At 29.9% G+C, this 22,471-nt stretch overlaps 4 protein-coding genes across 10 annotated transcripts; 1 reads left to right on the forward strand and 3 right to left on the reverse strand.

Moving 5' to 3' along the window:
* Window positions 1-29: 29 nt before the first annotated feature.
* Window positions 30-6,612, reverse strand: LOC122628372 (protein PFC0760c). 2 transcript variants are annotated; one of them, XM_043810618.1, is made up of 7 exons: window positions 6,479-6,612; window positions 5,587-5,888; window positions 4,497-5,012; window positions 945-1,225; window positions 619-846; window positions 262-534; window positions 30-184 (listed from the first exon to the last, which is right to left on the reverse strand). In XM_043810618.1, the coding sequence occupies exons 2-7, from the start codon at window positions 5,882-5,884 to the stop codon at window positions 35-37; spliced, it is 1,746 nt and encodes a 581-aa protein (XP_043666553.1). In that variant the 5' UTR covers window positions 5,885-5,888; window positions 6,479-6,612; the 3' UTR covers window positions 30-34. The 2 variants fall into 2 exon arrangements, with proteins under 2 accessions (XP_043666553.1, XP_043666552.1); XM_043810617.1 differs by lacking the exon at window positions 6,479-6,612 and adding an exon at window positions 6,289-6,409.
* Window positions 6,613-8,070: 1,458 nt separating this feature from the next.
* Window positions 8,071-15,019, reverse strand: LOC122628370. 4 transcript variants are annotated; one of them, XM_043810609.1, is made up of 24 exons: window positions 14,628-15,019; window positions 14,355-14,536; window positions 13,878-14,040; window positions 13,426-13,535; window positions 13,195-13,363; window positions 12,983-13,098; window positions 12,779-12,910; window positions 12,484-12,715; window positions 12,257-12,414; window positions 12,054-12,178; window positions 11,826-11,980; window positions 11,596-11,747; window positions 11,349-11,526; window positions 10,853-11,266; window positions 10,530-10,760; window positions 10,187-10,417; window positions 9,953-10,112; window positions 9,735-9,875; window positions 9,525-9,670; window positions 9,245-9,442; window positions 8,944-9,147; window positions 8,506-8,877; window positions 8,276-8,435; window positions 8,071-8,186 (listed from the first exon to the last, which is right to left on the reverse strand). In XM_043810609.1, exons 1-24 carry the CDS (start codon window positions 14,710-14,712, stop codon window positions 8,126-8,128), a joined length of 4,275 nt encoding a protein of 1,424 aa, XP_043666544.1. In that variant the 5' UTR covers window positions 14,713-15,019; the 3' UTR covers window positions 8,071-8,125. The 4 variants fall into 4 exon arrangements, with proteins under 4 accessions (XP_043666544.1, XP_043666546.1, XP_043666545.1 ...); XM_043810611.1 differs by having other exon boundaries at window positions 8,506-9,147; window positions 13,195-13,298; window positions 13,878-14,015; window positions 14,403-15,019; XM_043810610.1 differs by having other exon boundaries at window positions 8,506-9,147; window positions 13,878-14,015; window positions 14,403-15,019.
* A 253-nt stretch (window positions 15,020-15,272) lies between these two features.
* On the forward strand, window positions 15,273-21,687 carry LOC122628371 (unconventional myosin IC). Of its 3 annotated transcripts, XM_043810616.1 has the most exons (20): window positions 15,809-15,934; window positions 16,469-16,673; window positions 16,878-16,993; window positions 17,074-17,144; window positions 17,234-17,442; window positions 17,526-17,708; window positions 17,792-17,998; window positions 18,070-18,332; window positions 18,431-18,600; window positions 18,679-18,833; window positions 18,912-19,040; window positions 19,132-19,285; window positions 19,364-19,595; window positions 19,677-19,907; window positions 19,989-20,148; window positions 20,220-20,465; window positions 20,541-20,756; window positions 20,899-20,999; window positions 21,079-21,181; window positions 21,262-21,687. In XM_043810616.1, the coding sequence occupies exons 2-20, from the start codon at window positions 16,482-16,484 to the stop codon at window positions 21,274-21,276; spliced, it is 3,153 nt and encodes a 1,050-aa protein (XP_043666551.1). In that variant the 5' UTR covers window positions 15,809-15,934; window positions 16,469-16,481; the 3' UTR covers window positions 21,277-21,687. The 3 variants fall into 3 exon arrangements, with proteins under 3 accessions (XP_043666550.1, XP_043666551.1, XP_043666549.1); XM_043810615.1 differs by lacking the exons at window positions 15,809-15,934; window positions 21,262-21,687 and adding an exon at window positions 15,273-15,384 and having other exon boundaries at window positions 21,079-21,208; XM_043810614.1 differs by lacking the exon at window positions 21,262-21,687 and having other exon boundaries at window positions 21,079-21,208.
* LOC122628374 lies at window positions 21,666-22,325 on the reverse strand. The gene is made up of 2 exons (XM_043810620.1): window positions 21,984-22,325; window positions 21,666-21,837 (listed from the first exon to the last, which is right to left on the reverse strand). The coding sequence occupies exons 1-2, from the start codon at window positions 22,081-22,083 to the stop codon at window positions 21,671-21,673; spliced, it is 267 nt and encodes an 88-aa protein (XP_043666555.1). The 5' UTR covers window positions 22,084-22,325; the 3' UTR covers window positions 21,666-21,670.
* Between the last annotated feature and the right edge of the window lie 146 nt (window positions 22,326-22,471).

The raw sequence follows: 22,471 nt of genomic DNA on the forward strand, positions 1-22,471 counted from the left end.
TTTGGATCAAATATAATTCAAATTCAAGTATAATTTAAGCGGCAAGTGCTGGGACAGGTGGAGGTCGTAACATTGATCTTGTAGCTGTTAAAAGTTTTTGAGATACTAAATGAGCGATGTGAGATGATCTTCTCCAAACGAATTCCCTTGTTCTATCGTGATCATCCGCGCTTTCAACACGAACCTAATTGAAAATAAAATTATTGAGATTATGTCAAGTTTTGTTTTATAAATCTTTAATAAACGAGTTTAAATATTAACCTGTTTGGGTTGTAAAACACGAATGGAATGCAACGTGGCAGCACCTCCGTGCAGCACACGAAGACTCAGTTTACCAGACATTCCTGCTGTTGTAGCAGTTGCACTTCTAAGTTCTTTTTTCGCGGCTCTACCGAACTCTTTTTCGACTTTGAGTATTAAAGGTCCCAAGGTAAATTTCGTTTTGATAGTTGTATGATCACTCATCATATTTACCGATACATCTCCTGATCTTTGAAGCGAAGCGAGCCCATATAAAATCGCTCTTGCTTTACCCTAAAACATAGCGCCATTTTTATATTGCATATTATGATTTTATTCGTGAGCAAGTAGGTTGCAAAACTTTGTTAAAATACTCACCTTATTTTTGTTACTACCGCTTGTGGAATTTTTTATTTTGTTTCGATTTTTCGTTTTGTTACGATTCGACTTTTTATTTTGAAAATTAGATGATTTTCGTTTGGCATTTCTTATACGATTTTGTGCAATGGCACTGTCAGATGATTCAAGAGTCGACATCGTTGTTGATAATTCTATATCCATTAAAGTTGTAGCTATGGGCGAGTTTTTGTGAGAATCTGCCATTTTCTGAATAGAAAATAATTTTAATCAATTTCAACGATTTCATATAAACAGAATTCTTCTCAAAAAAAAAAAAAAAGAAAAGTTTCTATTAGTGATTATACCTGTACGTCGTTCGACTCTTCATTGTTTATATTTTCAGAGATATGTGCGACCAATCCAGAAGTACTCTTCTTTGAACCGTATTTATTCTTTTTACTTTTAGAATTGTTTTTCTTCTTATTCGATTTCGAGTTCGAGTTTGGATTAGTTAATTTGACCGTCACTGGATCATAATTAGCGCTTAAAATTTTATTAATCCTCTCGAGAATGTTGTCTACAAAATGATTGTATTTTGCAACATAGATGGCTGGTACATAACTGCTGGGTTCCGACTCCAAATCATCTAAAATTTTGTACGAAATGTGTTTTTTACTCGTTTAAAATTAAAGAGAGAAAATGATCTATTATTGATCAGTTTCACGTTATAATACCTTTAGTCATAGTATCGTCGAAACTTTTTTGATATTCAGTTTAATTATATAAGAAACATTTCTACATCATGAAATAATAAAAGTTAAGGTCAATGGAAAATAATGAAATGGATATAATGGAACGTGTATGTGATGTTGGAACTATCGAGAGGGTGGCCTTGACTATACTTTTATGAGGTCATCTTTCCGGAGTATTTCTACGAGGTCATTGACCAGGAAAGAGGCATATCCGCCGAATGCATTGCGAGAACGCGCTTCTACCAGGTTTGCTTTTTAATGAAGGGAAACCGTCAGCACATTCTCTTCTAGCTACCTTGGAAGGAAGTGACGGCGACGATCGAAGCCTACTTCGAAGTGAGCATCGTTGAATCGTCGATGGGTATAACGGTAAATCGGAGTCCTTCGGGGAGACTAAACTGGTCTCCCTTCTTTCATCTCACCTATCGACCTATCTACTCGCGACAGTGTGTACTCGTCCGTCTTCCTCGTGCCTGCTTAAAAACTCTCCCCGGTCGTTGCACCTACATAAAGTCACTTTCTTCGACCTCGTCGTAACGAAGAGATCAAGATTCAAGAAAAATTCGATGAGCCCTCGTTTATTCAAGGCCGCCGTAAATTCAAACGCTCTTACGTATTACACATACATTGACGTAGTTATTCACCAGTGACCTTCTTTTTATCCCTCAATTCCTCGAGATCATGCAACACCTCAACGATGTGAGATGTAGGTATGTAATTTGTAAAGATCCATCAAAACGTTCATTTGATTAACAACGATCGGTCTCGTTAATATTTAGCGTGTTACTCTCTTCTTATATCCCTCGTTAACAATAATTACGATAAGTTACGATATTGCTAATAATAATAACTTTTAAGATATACTCGATAAAACCAAATAATACTAATGTAGCCATTTATTTTATGATAGGCGTACACGCATTCGATAAAAATAATTTCTCTCTTTCTCTCTCCTCCCTCTCTACCTCCCTCTCTCTCTTTCTTTATCTGAGAAGAAAATGAATAAGTAGCACAAACATGGCGATGAGGAAGCCACGACCAGGTGTGGGTCAGGGTCGTAATCAGACAATCGTATGCTTTGGTAGAGAGTGTTATACTCCGGGTCACTGACCTGATTCTCTTTTGGGTCATCGGGCTGCTTCGTGAAAGTTGGAAAAAAATCTCAATACGGTCACACCTTTGTTATACTCGGTTTTGGAATCACGTAGAAAGTTAATTGGTTAACCCGATAACTGGTAATGAATTTTTGATACTTTTCGTACATTAATATCTCCTTATTTACCACGCGTTTTGATCGAATTTAAACTTGCTAATTCAAATCCATTATATGTTTGCTTCTTATCGCGGATTTATTTTAGTTGTTAAATTAATTGTGAAATATAGGGTTTTTTTTCAAGATGCCTCATTAAAAGAAGCAATTAATAATATCAAATTTGTAATCTTCTATTCGTATAAAAAAAAAATAATAATAAAAAGACAGAATGAGTAAAGAGCAATAATGTCAAGCAAGTCCAATCACCCACTACGATACTACTACATAAGCAATATAATTTTCAAAAGAATACTAGATTTAAACAGTAAGAATTTTTGCAAACGTATAATAAATGGAAGCAGAAATTTTTGGCACTTTTTAAGTTAAAATTACGAGGATCTACATAGATTGAATTAAAGCCATGGTTCGACACGTCACGTAATATAATTGCATTGCTTTAATATGCTCAGAAATATGTTCATTTTCGAACGTATTTCTTGATTTTATATAAAGGAAGGATTATTTCTTATTATTAAATTGTTTTTGAACGTGCATAGCAGTAAAGAAATAAAAGGTGGGACACACAATTTTGTAAAAACAATAAATTATCATGTATTTTGCAATTTAGAATTAAACAATGTCTTGCTACAAAAACTTAGTTTGATTATGGATTATTATAATCGTGTATGTGCTTGCATTATTGGATAGAAAATACCATCATCGATCTCAATTTATTTTAAGAGTCTATTTTTAATCACTGGTAAATGAACAATAATAAAAAATAACAGCAATTTTATTGTTCTTATATTTTTTTCTCATGACGGTATTGTTTTCTTTCCAATTCAGATTAATGGCATCATTGAATCGCTGCCCCTCGTCTTCACAGTCTCATTTATAAATATACTAATGAGTCAATTGATCTATGAAAAATATGAAATAAATACGTGACGTGACGTCATCAATGCAAAGTATTTCATCCCTATTAATTTCAATTTTGAATGAATCTTTTTTCATCCTCTACGTAATATATACCACGATTCGATAATGACTAATGATCAATGAACACACATTTGCCATAGGTAATGAATTCAACTAATTTGTGTCCGACTAAGATCCTGACAAATGTGCGTTAAAATGACAAGCGTGAAATTCAAGGGCGCCTCCACCTTTTCGTTGTTCTTATATTACTGCAAGAAATTACGCAGAAAGCGCTTGTACGACCTTAAAACATTAGCATTTATTTACACATTAATCGTCTGAACTCTTTCTCCCAGTACCCACTACGTTGGAATTTATAAAAGCCATAAATAAAAAAAAAAAAAAAAAAAAAAAAAAGGAAAGAAAAGGCATGAAACAACAGAGAACAAGCGAATATCATGACGCTTTACAAGCGAATGATTTTGAGAAAAATGTTGTGATAAATAAAAATAAATACTACTCCTAAAAGTGTTTTGCGTATTTTGTCGAAGCAAGAATAACAAGTAATTTGTAATTGTGATGTGTACCAGTTTGTGGAAAGTTCGCGGGATTTCGACGAAACTTCTCTTCGAATGAAAACGTAACGACTTTGTTTCGTTAATTTCGATTTATCGAGAAATATCGGATTTGCGAGTTATATTTCACGTTTGCCACTACAAAATTGCTCTTTTTCTTCGCGTCATTTTAAACGTTCCTCGAAGTGGTTGGAGGAAAAAAAGGAGGAAATGAGGAGGATGATTTGGAACGTGTGGAAGATTGAGAAATGGCAAAGGATGAGATAGTAGAAGAAATAGAGGAAGAGGAGGAAGAGGAAGCGTTAGACGATGAGGAAGACGACGAGCGAGCCGAAAAAGAAGATGCTACAGGTCGTTTGCGCGATAAGCGTGTACTCTTGTGTTTACTAATGTGTTTCTTGGTCTTGCCCTTGAACTCACGTGCATGTCTGGCGCTGGTGATGTCCGCAATAGCGTCCTCATCATCGTCGTCGTCATCGTCGTCATCTTCGTCGTCCTCGTCGTCCTCGTCGTCGTCGTCTTCTGTGATATCAAGGTCGACGTCGTCGTCGTCATCGTCGTCGTCGTCGTCGTCGTCATTCTGTGCCGCAGCAGCTTGAGAATTGGCTGGTTGGACAACAGGATTTACAATGGAGTCTGCACCTTCAAGTCCAGATTCCTGGCCAACGGTTTGACCTTCGGGCACAACGTCCCCAGCTTCCTCGACCTCGTCGTAAGCATCATCGTCGGACGACGTAGGTTCACCTCCAATAGCTGTTTCCTCAGCCGTATTCTCCACGGACGCTGCAGCAGCGTTCAAATCAGCTTGAACTGCTGCCGGTATCGATTGCGAAGCTATCAAGGGTGCAGATTGTATCGGTGAGGCTGCCACAGGTGTTACTTGTGAAGCCGTTTGACTCACTTCCTCATCTTCGTCGTCATCGTCATCTTCCTCGCCTACGATCAGACAAGTTTTCTTTTAGTCTCAGTAACTATATGAAACAAGAAAAGATTAGTAGTCGACCTATATGCGATAACGCGTTTTGGTTTTAAAAGAATGATTATTTTATCTAGAAAACGTCTATGTACATTTTCTAATTACACTGCAAAAAAACCGGCGTAACTGTCATACGATCGAAATTCGAACGTGCTTGCACTTCCTAAGAACAACTTCTCGAATGTAGGTCGATGAGAAAGAAGTAGCGCGTAGAAATTCTTTCTGAGCTGGGATCGCCGTCGATGTATGTTAATTCGGGCAAGTTCGATGCGCCTCGTACCGTTACCAGTGAGCCGTGAACAGTCAACAAACTCCATCGGACATGCTATTCGCGTAAATTTCTGATGTTTGTATAACGGTGCAGTTTCTTTTGCAATCTTTACTATCATTCCAGTAAAAAATTCCAGATCAGATTAGATTATTTAGTATATATTAAAAATATTACTACCATTATCCATAGATAAAACAGGAACATCTTTAGACTTCTTATTTTTCCAACTTGAAAGATTTGACGCATACTTTTTTTTATCTTACCTCCTAAAATATCCTCAATAAAACGTTCCAAATAATCATCGTCATCGTCGTCATCGTCGTCGTCATCGTCGTCGTCATCGTCGTCGTCGTCATCCCCTGTAATATCGAGATCGACGTCGTCGTCATCGTCATCATCATCGTCATCATCTTCTGCAGCAACCGGTGGTGCTTGCGCTTGTCTTCCTGAGACGAGAGCATTTGCAACCGATGCTTTATTATCGCTGATTTTCGGCACTGGTGATGCCAATGCTCCTATGGCAAGACAGCATAGCAATCCAAGCACTGCCACTAGTTTCATTGTTCTGTAAAAAGATCATGTATTATCCATCTATACGTTAATGAACGATTAATTCTCTTTGAGAAAATATTTATCTTAGCACGACAGTTACACACGAAATTAAAAATGATGACCGAATAATGACATTGTCATTGCAGTATTACATCCAATAAAATTGAATTTTGTGATCAATGACGTATACTCTATTTAGGATTTAATAATCTTATTCACAAAGATCAAATATATACGAAGAATATAACGATTCACTTTATTGACGACGCACAAAGTATCACTTGACTCGAAACATTTTCGAAAAAACTTTTTGGATATCGTTCGTGTATCTTTGATGCGTATCTCGTCATCGTTCCAATCGAAGTCATTTCCAAGATAATTATTCAGGACTGTTTTGGTTCCGTTGGACTCACCTATCTTTTCTTATTTAATTTCTCTTTCACTCTCCCTTCTCGTCCACCTTTTCAACTTCCTCAATGTGGAAGTCGTGAACGTCCCGTTTGCGGATGACTGTCGCGATCAATGACACGTGTGATCTACCGCACGACTCGTTGAGAGTATTGAAACAGGCGAGATACCGTGGTTCGACCCTTTTATACTAACCAGTGCCTCCACCTCTTTCGTTCTCCTTCTTCGTCCTCCTTCTTGGTGATGCCTCCTTCGGGTACTTAATATTATATTCCATCATCTTTTTCACGCGCTCCATTGTGTTTTCTCTCTTCCTTGAGAGAATGTATTGTATTTCGAAAGCGAGTTTTATTCAAGGGGAGAACAAATTCTACGACAATATAATCAAATTAATTAATCAACAATTATTGTATATCATTATTCTGATATCTTTTTCTTTCTCCGTGTATCTCTTACTGTTAAATTCTTCATCTTATTATTTTCTTAAATTGTTATGCTTATAATTTAACTGAAATTAATAGAAAACTATTTGTCCAAAATAAAGAGATATTGAAATTTTCCATCCATATATATTTCTTTAATGAATAGATAAGAAACAAAACGAAAATAATACGAATATTTTTTCTTCGCGTTTCAATAAATCTTGAAATTTAATAAAACGAAATTTGAACGTTCTCGAGAATTACTAAAGAAAACAATCCGTGAGAGTTTAAATTAGCAGCTAACTGTAAATATCAGGCAACTTCCTCGATAGATTATACTACTCTTATCCGTTGATTCTAATACTTAAACATTAGATCTTCCAGATAAATTTAAAATCTAGGTCCGACTGATTTCGTCTTCATAAATTTTATCTGTAAAAAAAGGAAATGCTTACTTTTTAAATCATTCAAATAATATCTAGAAACAATAAATTTTACTTTTTAAAAATACACAAATAATTGAAGTGTTTTTGTTATTTTATTTAAGCACATATTGATCTTTCTAATTAAGTGTGATAAAGTGATAAATTAATCGACCTTCGAAAATCTTTACATTAAAATGATGTCGGAAAAGAGATTAGAAAGTAGACCTATATCGTGTATGATGAACCGTTAATTCGTGGAACAGGAAACAAGTGCAATTACTAAAGTGGTCTCTATCGAATGATATGATAGTATAGCTTCTTGCACGATTCATGGATTCTTAAGGATCATCAGGTTCACTCTTCTCAACTCTCCATTCAACTGGAATATGGAATTCGGTGTCATACCCAAGCATGGAAGTAGTCCACGGCTTTGTAAATTAGTAATCAGGATATGTACCAGAGGCCGACGAACACGTTTTCGTATACATGCAAGGAAGATAGACACGTGCGCGAAGAGAGAATGTTCCGTAGAGAGAGAGAGAGAGAGAGAGAGAGAGAGAGAGAGAGAGAGAGAGAGAGAGAAAGGGTGGAGCTACAAGGAGTATGACAGAGAGAGAAAGAAGGGGATATAGGTAGACCGATCGGTAATGGAAAAACAGCGAAATTAGCGAAGAGCATATGTCTATGGAAGTCTTACTCAAATTCTTCGGTATATCGAATACTTCGGTAAAATCATTCATTATTCATTCAATGAATAAATACACAATGTCCTGGAATTAAATTGATCGATACTTTGTATCCTCATTTACAAAAAATACAAATTTATCTTGATTTCTTGATCTTGTATTTTCTAAAATTAGATTTTTTTATTTACCTATATGTAAATATACTAATGAAAAATAATTGAAATTCTAAATAAATTATAAAAATTATTATACTTGATTATTCTTAGTTGGGATCTATTGATTGTTTGTATTTATTATTTGTTTTTATTTTCATTGTTTATTTTTCTTTTGTTTTGAAGTTTGAACTTTTATCTTTCGACTTTCTTGAAGCCTGTTTATAATATTAATATCAAATTATTATTGCATATGAAATATTGTATTAAGAGAACTAAATATTAAGATTATAAGAACTACACTTACCTTATTAAAAAAATTGAGCCTATGATTATACAACCAATTAATACTAAAAAGATTATTAATGCAGAAACTGCAACAAACTTTTCACTGGGCATCCAACCAAATATAGGACTGGTCAATTTATCTTCCATTAAGTAAGTACGCCAATTTGGTGAACCAATAACTTCAACATTTCATTTTACAAGTAATTACTGTACCTTTATTGAAGCAAATTCAGATGCTAAAGTTTTTACCTTTAACAACAATTATATTAGTTATCCATTTAAAATTTAAATCAGTCTGCTCTACAATGCATTTCCACATTCCTTCGTGTGACTTATTTATTGCTTTGACATAATCGATATTTACAGCAATAGGTAATGTAATACCATAATCTTTCCAAATATTTTCATTTATTTCCCAAGATATCTTGAGATCAGAATATACATAACCCAAAATAAGACAATTACAAATTACAGATAAAGGTAAAGTTTCACGTATAGTAATACTTTCTGTATTTGGTATAACGGCTAAAGCAACAACTTTCAATATTAGATATGACTGATCAACTCTACGTAAAGTGATTGTATAAATACCAGAATCAATCAGTAGAGCTCTGTTTATTACTGAAACAATATATTCATAATGCTTCCATCTACCAACACTATAGATTCTACAAAAAGTGAACATACCAACATTAAAGTCTTTTATCTTAATTCTATTATTTTCCTTAATAAAAATTCCATTATGCGACCATTGTATCTCAAGATCTACAGATGTATTTGATATTAATTGAATAATATCATGATCTGATAGAATTACAACAGTTCCATATTCTTTAATAATTAAAGAAGTATGATTTCTTTTAATTCTTCTTTGTATTAAAATAATTGTATCTGTGAATAAATATTTATACATTAATTATAGTTAATATATTAATATATTATATAAAAAAAATTATATATTATAGTTTCTATAAATATTTTAAATTACCTTCTGTTAAATCTCCACATTTAATCAAATTGCAACGCCCTGTCATACTATTAGGACCAATACATGGTTCTCCTCTAATATTAGGTTCTGGAGAATTGCATAAACGTGTTCTTGTTCCAACACCGCCATTGCAACTAGCACTACATGCCCACGGACCCCATTCAGACCAGCCACCATCAATAGCAGGTCCATCTATATCTATATTCGATTGAAAAAATACTTTCTTGTTCCTTTTTCTATTTTATATTATTTATTTATATAATATAAAATAAAAATATACCAGTTGGTACGCAATTTGCAGACCAAATAGCCCATCCATTATTATTAACAGTGAGTGAAAAAAAATAAAACAGCAGAGGGCTGCTATGTTCATAATGAAATATCAATGTATCATTACACAATAATTCAATAATATTTTTTAACCATCTATAATTATACGTGAAATGGAATTAAGATGTTTGAGAATTTCATTATTTTTGTATTAATTTACCTTATAGTTATATTTGTCCATGAATTTGTTGTAAATAATGGATTTGAAATTAATTGCTTATGAAATATTTTGACAATGGGATAATTATTCTCTTGAAAGAATATCCATGGTCCAGATTCAAAGAGAGATAAGGAGTAATAGCTATGTCACAACATATAGTTAGACGATACAATTTATAATTTCAAAAATAACAATAATTCTTTTTTATTTTTACCTACCTAAGTGTTGCAGGAAATAAAAATAATGGAAGTGTAACAACACCTTTAGCACGTATCATAAGTGTTAATGTATTAATATTTGACATTTTTTTTTTATTCCATATTGAAAATGGCAATATTCTTGTATGTTCGTTAGTTTCTGTCTTTTCTATTTGACATCCTTTAAAACAATAACAATCAGCACAATAATAATAAATTAATTAATGTAATACAAATGTTACAAACTATACCAACTGGAATTGCAATCAAAGGCAACGCCTACAGCATGTTTTTGTTCACTATTATAATAATAATAAACAGGTAAAAATACTTGTGATGGTTCTGGATGCTTCCATTCAAATAAAGGATTTGATGATCCTTCATAATAAAGCAAAATACTTCCTCGTGGTATACGAATAACAAAATTGCTCCATTTTCCAAAATACAATAAATGTGGCAATGTTTTCTTCTTAACTAAGTTAATAGCTAAATAAATTTTACTTAATATAAATTATAGAAAAAATACCTACGTGTTTAGCACAATTTTTAAATTGTTAAGAACTCTGAATATAATTTCAGTAAACAATTGGAAGATTACCTTGGCTTTCAGACTGATAATATAATAGTATTTTTTCATTATCCAAAGCACCAATTTTAAGAATATATCGTGATTTAAAACCATCATCTGCAGTGAAAACAATTGTTATGGAATCTAATTGATCAGGTTCCCAAGCTTTCAGAGAAAAATGTAGACCCTCAGAACGATATTCAGGAAAAACATATAAACGTCTACCAATACCATGTCCATGAACAAGGAATATACATTCTTCTGTAAAAATAATAATAAAGATAAAAACAAGAATTTTAGAAAATATAAAAATATTCTTATCTTCAATTACACTTATTTTCTGTTTTTATCACCTAACATTTCGCAATCTCTGACATCACAAAGATCTTGTGGTACAAGAGGATCTGTTGTATAACACCATGTGCCAGCGATATTACGAGATGGATTTCTACAATAATTACTAGCATTTTTTGCACTATGTTCTGCATATAAACTGTCATTGAACAATGTTCGATTAATTGAATCTTTTGGTCTTAAAACATGGATAAGCGTTGGTTTTTTTTGCGGGGATATTCTCAAAGGTAACTCTTCTTGTGTCACATAACGTCTTGGTAATTCCATAAGATGTCCTTGTGTAGTAGTCTCAGGTGCATATACTTTCGTTTCTACAAGCTCGTAATCAGCTATCCATTTAGCACAAGTTCTACCTGAACGTGTTGTTGATAAAGTTCCTATATAATCATTTGCTGTACCAGCCATTTTACATTCTATTAGATAAAAAGATCATAAATGCGTATAAAGAAAAATAAACTGTATTATATTACTGTTAATAAGTCATAATATAATTACCTGAAGATTGACATTTTCGTACTGGACAATATTGCTTTGATATACTTAAAGTATTTCGATCAGTCATTATATAACAATAAGGACCCTCTGGACTATGACCGGGATTCCTGCATTTATTAAGTGCTCTTAAAGCAGAGCCGTCGATAAACTTACTATCAATTTTGTCTTCTTCCGGTATCTACGATAATATGTAGAATATAATCTAAATTATAGATGTTGACATTATAAATAATGAAATAGATATTACATAAATAGTATATATATTCCATACTTCTTTTGAAATCCATGGTATACAAGGTATCTCATTTACACTGAACCATTGATCACCTTTATAAGCATAATCCATAAGATCAGATATACAATTAGGTGGCCATGGATCTTCTATCGCATGTGTTTCTGCTAAAATGTATGTGATATTTAAATATTTTACAATAACTTAAAATAAATTTTAAACTTAAATTTAATAATATATAATACCATCTGGTATACAAAAAAGTGTCCAATAAGCTACATTATATTCAGTTCCTATACTGAACCATCTCAATGTATCAAAAAGATCATAATGTACATATAAGAATTCTTCATCGCCATATGTTTGTTCATAAAATAGCCGTAAATGCGGACCTAAAATACTACATTTATGACAGAGCTTATTAATTTTATCAACTTTACTTTCTTTAGTTCCTATTAGTAAAGTGTTATTACCTAATAGTAAATTTTTTCCACATCCAGAAATTTAATAATCCTTTACTCGAAACTTGTTTCAAATATTGCTTCATTGAAAATTTGCTTTGTTGATATATTAATGATGTAACATTATCAATGATTATCTAAAATATTCATATTCCTTCATTTTTGATATATGATGTTTACTTAAAAATATTTTACATATAAAAGTAATTACTTACAGTAAAACATGGATAAATATTAATAGGGTTTTGATACATTTGTATAGCAATATGGCGATTTGCCCGCACATAAAAATGAATATCATAAGTATTATTAGATTTTTGCATTGGCCAAACATTTGTGAATTCTGTTCCAACGGTTACATGAGTTTCACAATCTACAAATATATACTAAAAATAGCGACTTTTGAATATATACATTTTTAATATTATTATGATCCACACACCACTCTGACAGAACTCTGTACTCCATAGGACGTTTGTACCCATGATCCCATAATATGACAAAAAATCGTAATAGAGTCCTGAGATAGTATCTTTTTTTTTATACTCCCCAACAAAGAACGGTTTAGATGTACCATACATTCCCATTGATATGAAACCTCCTGCCCATGTAAGCCATATACCAGTCCATTTTGAACCGAGTAAAATACTTGGTGTATTTTCATAATCATCCATCTATAAAAAATTTCTAACTTACACACACACACAATAGTATAATACAACAAACATAATACAAACATCAGTATCAGGATATGTTTGACCAGAACCAAGATTTGAAAACATTAACTCAACTCCTACATGCCAATCTTCAGCAATTTTACTTGCAAATGTAGGAATTGGAAGAAGACTTAATAAAATCTTAAATTCTCCCTAAACAATAATCAAATAAATAAGTTCTCAATATAAAATACATCTATTATTTACACACACACAGTCACATACATTATATTCATCATTTGGATTCCATAATTTAATCCAAAATTTAATACTAGCAATGGTAGAGTTTAAAGTTGTCAAAGTAGAATATCTTGATGTATTTCTGACATATACTAAACAGTCTAAAACACAATTCAGATTTATGTTATATGATATTATATATTTCAACTTTCTATAATTTATATTAATATTATTTTACTTTCGATTAAATGATTTACCTCTGTCATCGCAAAATGGAATATCACAATATTCTTTTTCAATTGTTTCATAAGTTTCATCATGTACGTAACACCATGGACCGCCAATATTATCATCAGGATTTCTACAAAAACGATTAGCTTTTTTCAATGATGCATCTGGAAAGTTTTTTTTAGCAAATGCTGGACTCTAAAAAGTATATTATTAATCGTATATTATAATCTATATTATACTAGATTAAATTAATATACCTTATTATTAGAAACTTTATGTTTTCCTGCCCATGATGTACATTTTTTACCCGAAGAACTAATTTTACGATCTCCGGCATATTCAGCCCCTGTACCAGAAATTCTGCAATCTTAAACCAATTCATACAAATAAGCAAAGATCAGATACTATTTTATTCTAATTATTTGTTTACATGCACACATTTTATTCTAGAGATAATATTTCATGACAATTAAATAAATTATTACATTTATTACATTAAAATGGAATATCAATTTGATTACGTTCAAAATTTTTGATTTCCCGCTATTTTTTCTTTTTTATTAGTGACATCGATGAAGATGTGTGAATTTTTCATAATTGTTACTATAAACGTTATTTAATTATATTAAAATACTTATAAATATTCAACACTTATGTTATATTTAAAAATGCGCTAAAATTATTATCATTAACTTTGTATTTTACTTACCACCAAAATTACAAAGTGGTATATCACATTCATCGTCTATAAGAGTAGGATCTAACGTATAACACCAAGGACCTCGAGGATCTTTAGTGGGATTTCGACAATAATTTTTCGCAGCTTTCATTGATTTTTCTGGGAAATCTGCATCCGTGATATTAGGATTAACCTAATATATAAATATTCAATCGACATAAAGATGACAATTAATATTAAATCACGAAAAGGAGACGTGCACATATAAAGTTTGTTTTGACTAGCTTATTTCTTTACTAATTATTTGAATATTTTAGCGTATTGATTATTGAATAAGATAGAATAATAAAAAATTATTTTATTATTAAACAACATTTTCATTAAACGATATTATTAAACACGATTTTCTAGAATTTATTCACGTTATTAATTACTGTAGTACCGATCAGAGATCTATCGTAGTATCATAATGATCACGAGTAATATAAAATTGATACCATTTCATACCATATGTTGATAATCAATAGTTATTAATAAGACCAAACATAAAATAACCTTGTGAAGTGGCTGATCTGTCTGCCAATATTGACAACGAACATTACTACTGGTTACCATTTTTGAACCTCGATATTCTGTTCCGAGCTGTGTAAGTTTACATTTGGATAAATCTACTTCTTCGGTATCATGTACTAAAAAATATAAAAAAGGATATGATCATCAAATCATTTGTATTAATTAGCATTGTTAATTATTAGTTCATAAATCTTCCGATATATGTACCCTCGTTTCCTGAGATCAATAATACTGAGAGGAGTAAAATCATAAGATAATCAAATAAAAAAACTCTAATTTGATTGTAACGCATAATTAACTTTAAAAATAATTATCCTGATCTTTTATGGTAGAAAAAGAAATGAAAAAAATTATTTTAAGACACAATTGTATATTTCTCAATTAACTGTACTGCGAAGTAGTTTGCGATTTCCAATAATTTTTTAATCAAACTTCAATTCGCATAAGAAAAATATATACCATTTTTACGATAATATAGAAAGTTACAATTAACTTGTTACTTCAAATATTTCATAAATAAAAAAAAAAAGTATCACTCATTTGACGTCGAAGTATAAATTTGAATGTAGTTAGTTAAACGAAAAGCTCGAAAGGAAGTTACTTTCGATAATCGTAGTTTCGATTTTTAAAAATACATCGATCTTCGGTAAGAATCAACCATCTCGCGATTCAAATCGTCTTTCATTCGAGTTATACAAAGTTAGCATTGGAAGATCGGTGTAACAATAAATGAATCATAAATAAATTAGCACTGTTGTTTACAACGATATATGCAGTACGACGTAGGAAAAATCAACGACTCTTGTTGCCAGGGTGAAAAAATCGAGGGGGGAAGAGAGAGGGGATGAGATAAGTCTCACGATGAACGAAAGATGTGCATCGTTCCGTTGTTGTAGTTCAGAAGTTAATCTTAAGAAACGGTTGCAAATATTCCGATCAGCAAGGATTATCATTGAATAGAAAGGTTCGTTGCAATTTAACAATACACATACGATAGACGATAAACAAATTCAAAGCAGCGAATTAAAAAAAAGCAACGAAAGTAAAGTGTTCTTTTATGATTTTTTTTTTTTAACTTCATATTTTTAAAATTTATCGGAAAAGGATCTCGATGATTTTCTTTACAGATTTTTTATTAAACCAAAATTTTTATTAAGCAATATTTGTAAACTTTTTGATTATACGTGAGTCAACATCAAAGTAATACGAAACCGATTATTAAATAAAGTTGACAAATATCGATCGAAAGTTCCACTCTCAAAGGTGAGCGGCCGCACCTCCACGTATTCTTCTATCTTATCTATTCGAAACCGACATTAAACTTAGTGCAATAACGCACATACACAGTACGTATGACAATTGCCAACTATACAGAAAACTAATAGTATGTTCACGCTTGTTATTCTATATGTGGCATTCAAGAAATTACTTAGTGTATATTGGAATTAATCGAAGCTAAATTGCAGTAAAAAGTAACGAAAGCGAATTAAGAAAATTTCTTATTGAAAAATTCGGTAAACTATAACTTTTTATTTTATACGTTTTTTTTTTTTATGATATATCTTAATTTCTGTATAATTAAATATTAAAGAGAAAATATAGAAATAATGAAATTTGTGCTTTATAACGAGACATTTTTTTAATATATTAACATGAAATATTGTTGATTTAACGATATTATCTAATCGATTTTTACAAAGAAGCTATTAACAGTATCGGAGTATTCTTTTAGTTGTAACGATATCTAATCGGTAACATTATCGCTCGTAATTTCACGAGGTCGAACAAAAGCTCATGTGCTTCAATAGATCGATTTATTATATATTCTTTATAAAATAAATTAAATAATTATTGTGATATATGAATATATATATATATATATATATATATATATATATATATATGTATATATAATTATTCCATAAAATCTGATTTATATTATTTTTAATTTTACTTTGTATTATTTACTATATTACATTCGACTATTCGAATTTTTTTTAAGTGAATTAAATTATTAAAATTTTAATAGAAAAATAATATTTTATTAGAAAAAAAGCCACTATGGATACGTCAATTTATGATAAAAAATCAGTCATGCCCACAACAAATTGGACATTATCAAAAATTATGGAACGAGGATTACATGATCGTGATCGCGTTGGTCTTCAAGATTTTATTCTCCTCGAGGACTTTCAAAGTGAATCTGCATTTATTGATAATCTTCGCAAAAGATTTAAGGAAGATCTTATTTATGTAAGTCTCTCTCTCTCTCTCTCTCTTTCTCTCTCTCTCTCTCTCTCTCTCTCTCTCTCTCGCAAATTTAATTTGATATATATATTTAAAAAAAAATTATTTTTTTTTAGTAAATTAAAAAAAAATTATTTTAAATTAAATTTAAGAAAAGATGAAATATTAAAAATATTTTATTATTATAAAAATTAATTTTTGTTTTTTTAGACGTATATCGGACAAGTACTGGTTTCTGTTAATCCTTATAAAAAGCTCCCTATTTATGATGCTGACAATATACAATATTACCATAAAAGACATTTTTTTGAAGCACCACCGCATATGTAAGAATTAACGCGTTAGTTAAATATTACAAAATTACTTATAGTTTCTTATAATAATATTAAATATTTTTTAATTTTAGTTTTGCATTAACTGACACTGCTTATCAATCTCTAATTCAAGAGAATCATGATCAATGCATCCTCATTTCAGGTATCATGTATTAACCTTTTTTTCGCAACTTTAAATAATCTGTGATATAATACGAATATTAAATATTCAATCAATAATTTTTGATATAGGTGAATCTGGTTCTGGAAAAACAGAAGCATCGAAGAAAATATTGGAATTTATAGCCGCCGGAACTAGATATAAAAAGGAGGTAGAAGAAGTGAATAAAAAATTAATCGGTAGTAACCCGGTACTTGAAGCATTTGGTAATGCAAAAACCAATCGTAACGATAATTCATCACGTTTTGGCAAATATATGGATATGCAGTTTAGTAAACATGTATGTTGAAACACTGATATAATTTTTTAAAAAAATTAAAAAAAATTTTAGAGAAATTATCGAATGATTTTGACGAATTTTAGGGAGATCCAATTGGTGGAAATATTTTAAATTATCTTTTGGAGAAATCACGTGTGGTACATCAATTCCCAGGTGAACGTAATTTTCATATATTTTATCAACTTTTGGCTGGAGCTGATGAAGAAATTCTTAACAAACTTTCTCTCCAACGTAACTTGGACGCTTACGTTTATTTAAGTAATGGGGTATGTAAATATTTATATGTACGTATATCTAAAAAGATTTATTTATAATTTTTATAATATTGTGCTTTCTTACCAAAACATAGACAAAAGATTCTATGAATACCATCAATGATACCAATCAATATAATGAAGTAATAAAAGCTTTACAAACTATGGAAATGACAGATGAAGAACAAAATTGCTTATTTGCCATAGTTGCATCTGTCTTACATCTAGGAAACATTGGTTTTACAGAAGAAAATGGACTTGCAAAGATATTACATTTTAACTCTATCAATATAATTTGTACTGTAAGTATGCAATAACAAATATATAATTATTACTACGAGTATTAGAGATATTATACATTTCTGCCGAATAGTTATTAGGTTGCAGTATAAACGATTTGACCAAGGCTTTAACTCATCGTACTATAGATGCACAAGGTGACATTGTGATTTCTCCATTAAATAGAGAATTAGCAATATATGCTCGAGATGCATTGGCAAAAGCTATGTATGATAGATTATTTACATGGCTCGTCAATAGATTAAATAAATCGTTACGACGACCTATAAATCAAAAAAATTATGTAGTCATAGGAATACTTGATATTTATGGCTTTGAAATTTTTCAGAAAAACAGGTATATAAACAACAGATAGAAATTAAATAATCAATCCCAAATTTCTAAATAAGAAACGATATCATTTAATATTCTATATTTAAACTTTTTTTATGTAGTTTTGAACAATTTTGCATCAATTTTTGCAATGAAAAACTACAGCAATTATTTATACAACTCACTTTAAAATCAGAACAAGAAGAATATTTGAGAGAAGGTATTACTTGGGAAAACATTCAATACTTTAATAACAAAGTTATATGTGATTTAATAGAAGAAACACATAAAGGTATTATCTGTTTAATATTTGTTATGATATCTACATATTTACTTCGGATTACTTATTCTATTATTGACATGATTTTAGGAATAATAGCTTTCTTGGATGAAGAATGTTTACGCCCTGGAGATCCAACAGATATAAGTTTTCTTGAAAAATTAAATAAGCATTTACATAGCCATCCACACTATATAAGTCATATAAAAGCAGACATTAAGACACAGAAGATAATGGGTCGAGATGTATAAATATAATAATTAAATTATTTTTTTATTTTTATTATGCAAAGTAATAGTTAAAATATTTTACCAATTTTTTAGGAATTCCGTTTAATACATTATGCTGGAGAAGTAACATATAATGTACGTGGATTTCTTGAAAAAAATAATGATTTATTATTTAGAGATTTACGTGAAGTAATGTCTCAAACAAAAAATATAATCACAAAGGTTTGTATGTATTCCAAATATATTGACATTTATTCCAGAAAAATATTCTATTTGAATGATAATTATATATTTATAATTATATATTTTTCAGGCTACATTTAACTTGAAAGATGTAACTAGTAGAAAACGCCCAGAAACTGCTATAACTCAATTTAAGAATAGTTTGAATAATCTCATGGAAATATTAATGGACAAAGAACCTTCTTATATCAGATGCATTAAACCTAATGATTTCAAATTGTCCAGTATGTACAGTAATAATAATTGTGTGTGTGTATATGCAGATATGTCCATTATAATTCTATTCACATTTTTTATGATAGATCGATTTGATGATAAGATTGTATTACATCAAGTTAAATATCTTGGTTTAATGGAAAATTTACGAGTGAGACGTGCTGGCTTTGCTTATAGAAAACTATATACACAATTCTTAGATCGTTATAAGTCCCTTTGTCCTGAGACTTGGCCACATTACCGTGGCTCAGCTAAAGAAGGAGTACAAGTACTTGTTTGTTATCTTAGATATGAACCTGATGAATATAGAATGGGCAAGTAAGAAAAATTATATCGCTTTAGTGCAATACATATTATATTTTTTGTATACATGTTTCAATATTTTTCTACACATTTTAGTACAAAGTTATTTATAAGATTCCCCAAGACATTATTTGAAACAGAAGATGCATTTCAAATGAAGAAACATGAAATTGCTACAATAATTCAAAATAAGTGGAGATGTATACTTACTCGACGAAAATTTTTAAAAATAAGAGAAAGTATGATAGTATTACAAAAATATGTTCGTAGATGGCTTGCACAGCGTGAAGCAAAAAGAAGACGTCAAGCTGCAATTTCTATACGCAGGTAATTAACTAAAATCATAAATTAAGTTATGTTAAAAACTTACATACCTGCCATAAATATTTAATTGCATAATTTGAATAGATTTATTAAAGGGTTTATTACAAGAAGTGGTCCTCCAACTGTAGAAAACATGGCTTTTAAAGAATTGGCAAAATCACAATGGCTTCTCAAACTTTCCATGAATCTTCCTGAAAGTATTTTAAATCCCGAATGGCCACCGTGTCCATTTTCTTGCCAAGAAGTAAATATTCTTTACAGAAACACAATCAAGTAAATAGTAATATTAGTACTAATATACTAATTATATGTTAGGCTTCAAAATATTTAAAACTAATGCATATAAGGTGGATGGCACGAAACTATAGATTAGCCTTAACACAAAAGGAAAAAACACAATTTGAATTAAAAGTTCTTGCTGAAACTCTATTTAAGGATAAGAAAAAGTCATACCCAACAAGTATAGGTCCAAAATTTCGAATTAATCGGCTTAATGAAGAACAGAAAGCACTAACTAAAAATATTACTAATTCAATTCTTACAATTAATGAAAAAATTGAGGTATGAAGTAATATAAAGAGTAATACTTTTATTTATTAAATAACATTTACTTAATAAAGAATATATCTTTTTTAGTATATAACTCCAGTAATTAAATATGATCGACATGGGTACAAAACTCGAGATAGAATTTTACTGTTAACTAAACAAGCAGTGTATATACTAAACATAAAAAAAACATTAAAACTAAAACATCGATTACCTTACGAACATATAGATGAACTTGTTGTTACTGGAGAATCAGATAATCTTTTAATTTTGCGAATATCACCTAATCTTAAAAAAGACAAGGTTTGTTATATCATTAAATGGAAACAATTTAATTTTAAATACTAATTATTTTATTTTAAGAAATAGAAGTATGTAATATTTGTTACAAAATATGTATATTATTAATGTTTTTGATTAATGTATTTTGATTTATTCAATATAGGGAGATCTAATATTAGAAGTATCATTTATAATAGAAACAGTAACAAAAATAATTAACATTACAAATAATCAAAAGATGTTAAAAATAATTAATGCTGATACGTAAGTATATTAAAAAAGTATAAATACATTTGTATTTATGCACATATTAAAAAAAACAATGATCATAAAATTTTTTTAGAACTTTCCACAAGTTAATAAATGGTAAAGAAGGTGTTATTGAATTCAAGATGGGAAATGCACCAGCGATTATTAAAAACCAAGAAAGCGGTCATCTTTTAGTGGTAAATCGTACTTTGTATAACATATAAAAAAAAATGTATATTAAATTATTTGTGTAATCCATATAATTTATTTTTTACAGATTGCTTCTCAATAGTATTTAGATTAAAAGAAATATGTGTATACGTTATATGTATATATAACATATCAGTTTATGCATAAATGTCTAAATAAACCTCATATTTCATAAAATTAAAAAAAAATATTAAAAACATCTTGCATAATTAATAAATCAAAAACAGTTATATCTTTAAATTGCTATTAAAAAAATATTTATTAATAGTTATATGATATTTCCATATACATTATTGTTCTTATCAATCTGTTATTATACATAGTAACAAGTTTAAACTATATCTATTTTTCTATATATAAGTTTATATTGAATCACAATTCAAGGCATGATAATAAAATGTTAAATTAATTCATTGATTGCATCAAATAAACTTGCAATCAAGATTTTGATACTACATGTATTATGCCAGTAAAAATTAAGTTTTCTGCTTAATTTGTTCATCTTTTTTTGTAAGAGACTTTTTCCCTTCCAAAGCCCTTTCTCTAAGTTCATCTTCTATAGCATTATTCACAGTCTTGGTAATTACCTTCTTCAATTTATGTACTTCTTTAAATTTTGCGTTTTTAGGTTGAATAGGTGCATCTTAAGAAAAAAAAATAAACATGTTCTAAACTACATACTATTTTTATAAAAAAAAAAATTAATACGTTACTAGATAATCATATGTTGCGAAAGAGTTATATTATTATTGTTCGAATAAATCAGTAACTTAATAATTCTGAACTTACTTCCGCGACGTTGTATTGCAGGTCCCTTCTTTTGTTTGTTTGCTTTTCTTTTAGCCGATGGCGGAAGTTTTGTTTTAACTTTTAATTTGCCTTGTGGCATATTAAATTTATTTATATTTTAAATAGCTCACAATACACAATGAACGCACGTGTCATTCACCGATTACAATAACACAAATAAGCGAACTGCACAAAACATAACCGCACAATGGAATACGCACTTAATAAATGAATCACGCAATTCATTCAAATTGGCGCCCTACGAGTATCAGATTTAAATTATTTCTAATTTAATATAGTAGTTTACTAATTTAAATATTATAAATGTATTTATATAATAATTTCTGAAAATATATAAGTACTTATTTTTTATAAAACGATATAAAATATTAAAAAAATATTTTAGAATCTTAAAAGCAGCATATAAAATAAATTGTCGTTATTGGTTAAATATTATCAGACGCGAATAGAGTTCAGCCAATCATAGT

The sequence above is a fragment of the Vespula pensylvanica genome, chromosome 4 (genome assembly GCF_014466175.1).
Source record: "Vespula pensylvanica isolate Volc-1 chromosome 4, ASM1446617v1, whole genome shotgun sequence".
In the NCBI taxonomy this organism is placed as follows: Eukaryota; Metazoa; Arthropoda; class Insecta; order Hymenoptera; family Vespidae; genus Vespula; species Vespula pensylvanica.

Coding starts and splice junctions, on each gene's coding strand:
- LOC122628372 (XM_043810618.1), bottom strand. CDS start 5,884: ATGAAACTAGTGGCAGTGCTTGGATTGCTATGCTGTCTTGCCATAGGA. Junction 1,226..4,496: donor CACCAGCGCCAGACATGCAC/GTGAGTTCAAGG, acceptor ACAAAATTTTAG/ATGATTTGGAGTCGGAACCC. Junction 185..261: donor GTGTTTTACAACCCAAACAG/GTTAATATTTAA, acceptor ATTTTCAATTAG/GTTCGTGTTGAAAGCGCGGA.
- LOC122628370 (XM_043810609.1), bottom strand. CDS start 14,712: ATGCGTTACAATCAAATTAGAGTTTTTTTATTTGATTATCTTATGATT. Junction 12,911..12,982: donor ATCCAAATGATGAATATAAT/GTATGTGACTGT, acceptor ATTATTGTTTAG/GGAGAATTTAAGATTTTATT. Junction 8,436..8,505: donor TAATATAATTGTTGTTAAAG/GTAAAAACTTTA, acceptor GAAATGTTGAAG/TTATTGGTTCACCAAATTGG.
- LOC122628371 (XM_043810615.1), top strand. CDS start 16,482: ATGGATACGTCAATTTATGATAAAAAATCAGTCATGCCCACAACAAAT. Junction 16,994..17,073: donor TTTGAAGCACCACCGCATAT/GTAAGAATTAAC, acceptor TTTTAATTTTAG/TTTTGCATTAACTGACACTG. Junction 19,908..19,988: donor GCTGCAATTTCTATACGCAG/GTAATTAACTAA, acceptor TAATTTGAATAG/ATTTATTAAAGGGTTTATTA.
- LOC122628374 (XM_043810620.1), bottom strand. CDS start 22,083: ATGCCACAAGGCAAATTAAAAGTTAAAACAAAACTTCCGCCATCGGCT. Junction 21,838..21,983: donor TGCAATACAACGTCGCGGAA/GTAAGTTCAGAA, acceptor TTTTTTCTTAAG/ATGCACCTATTCAACCTAAA.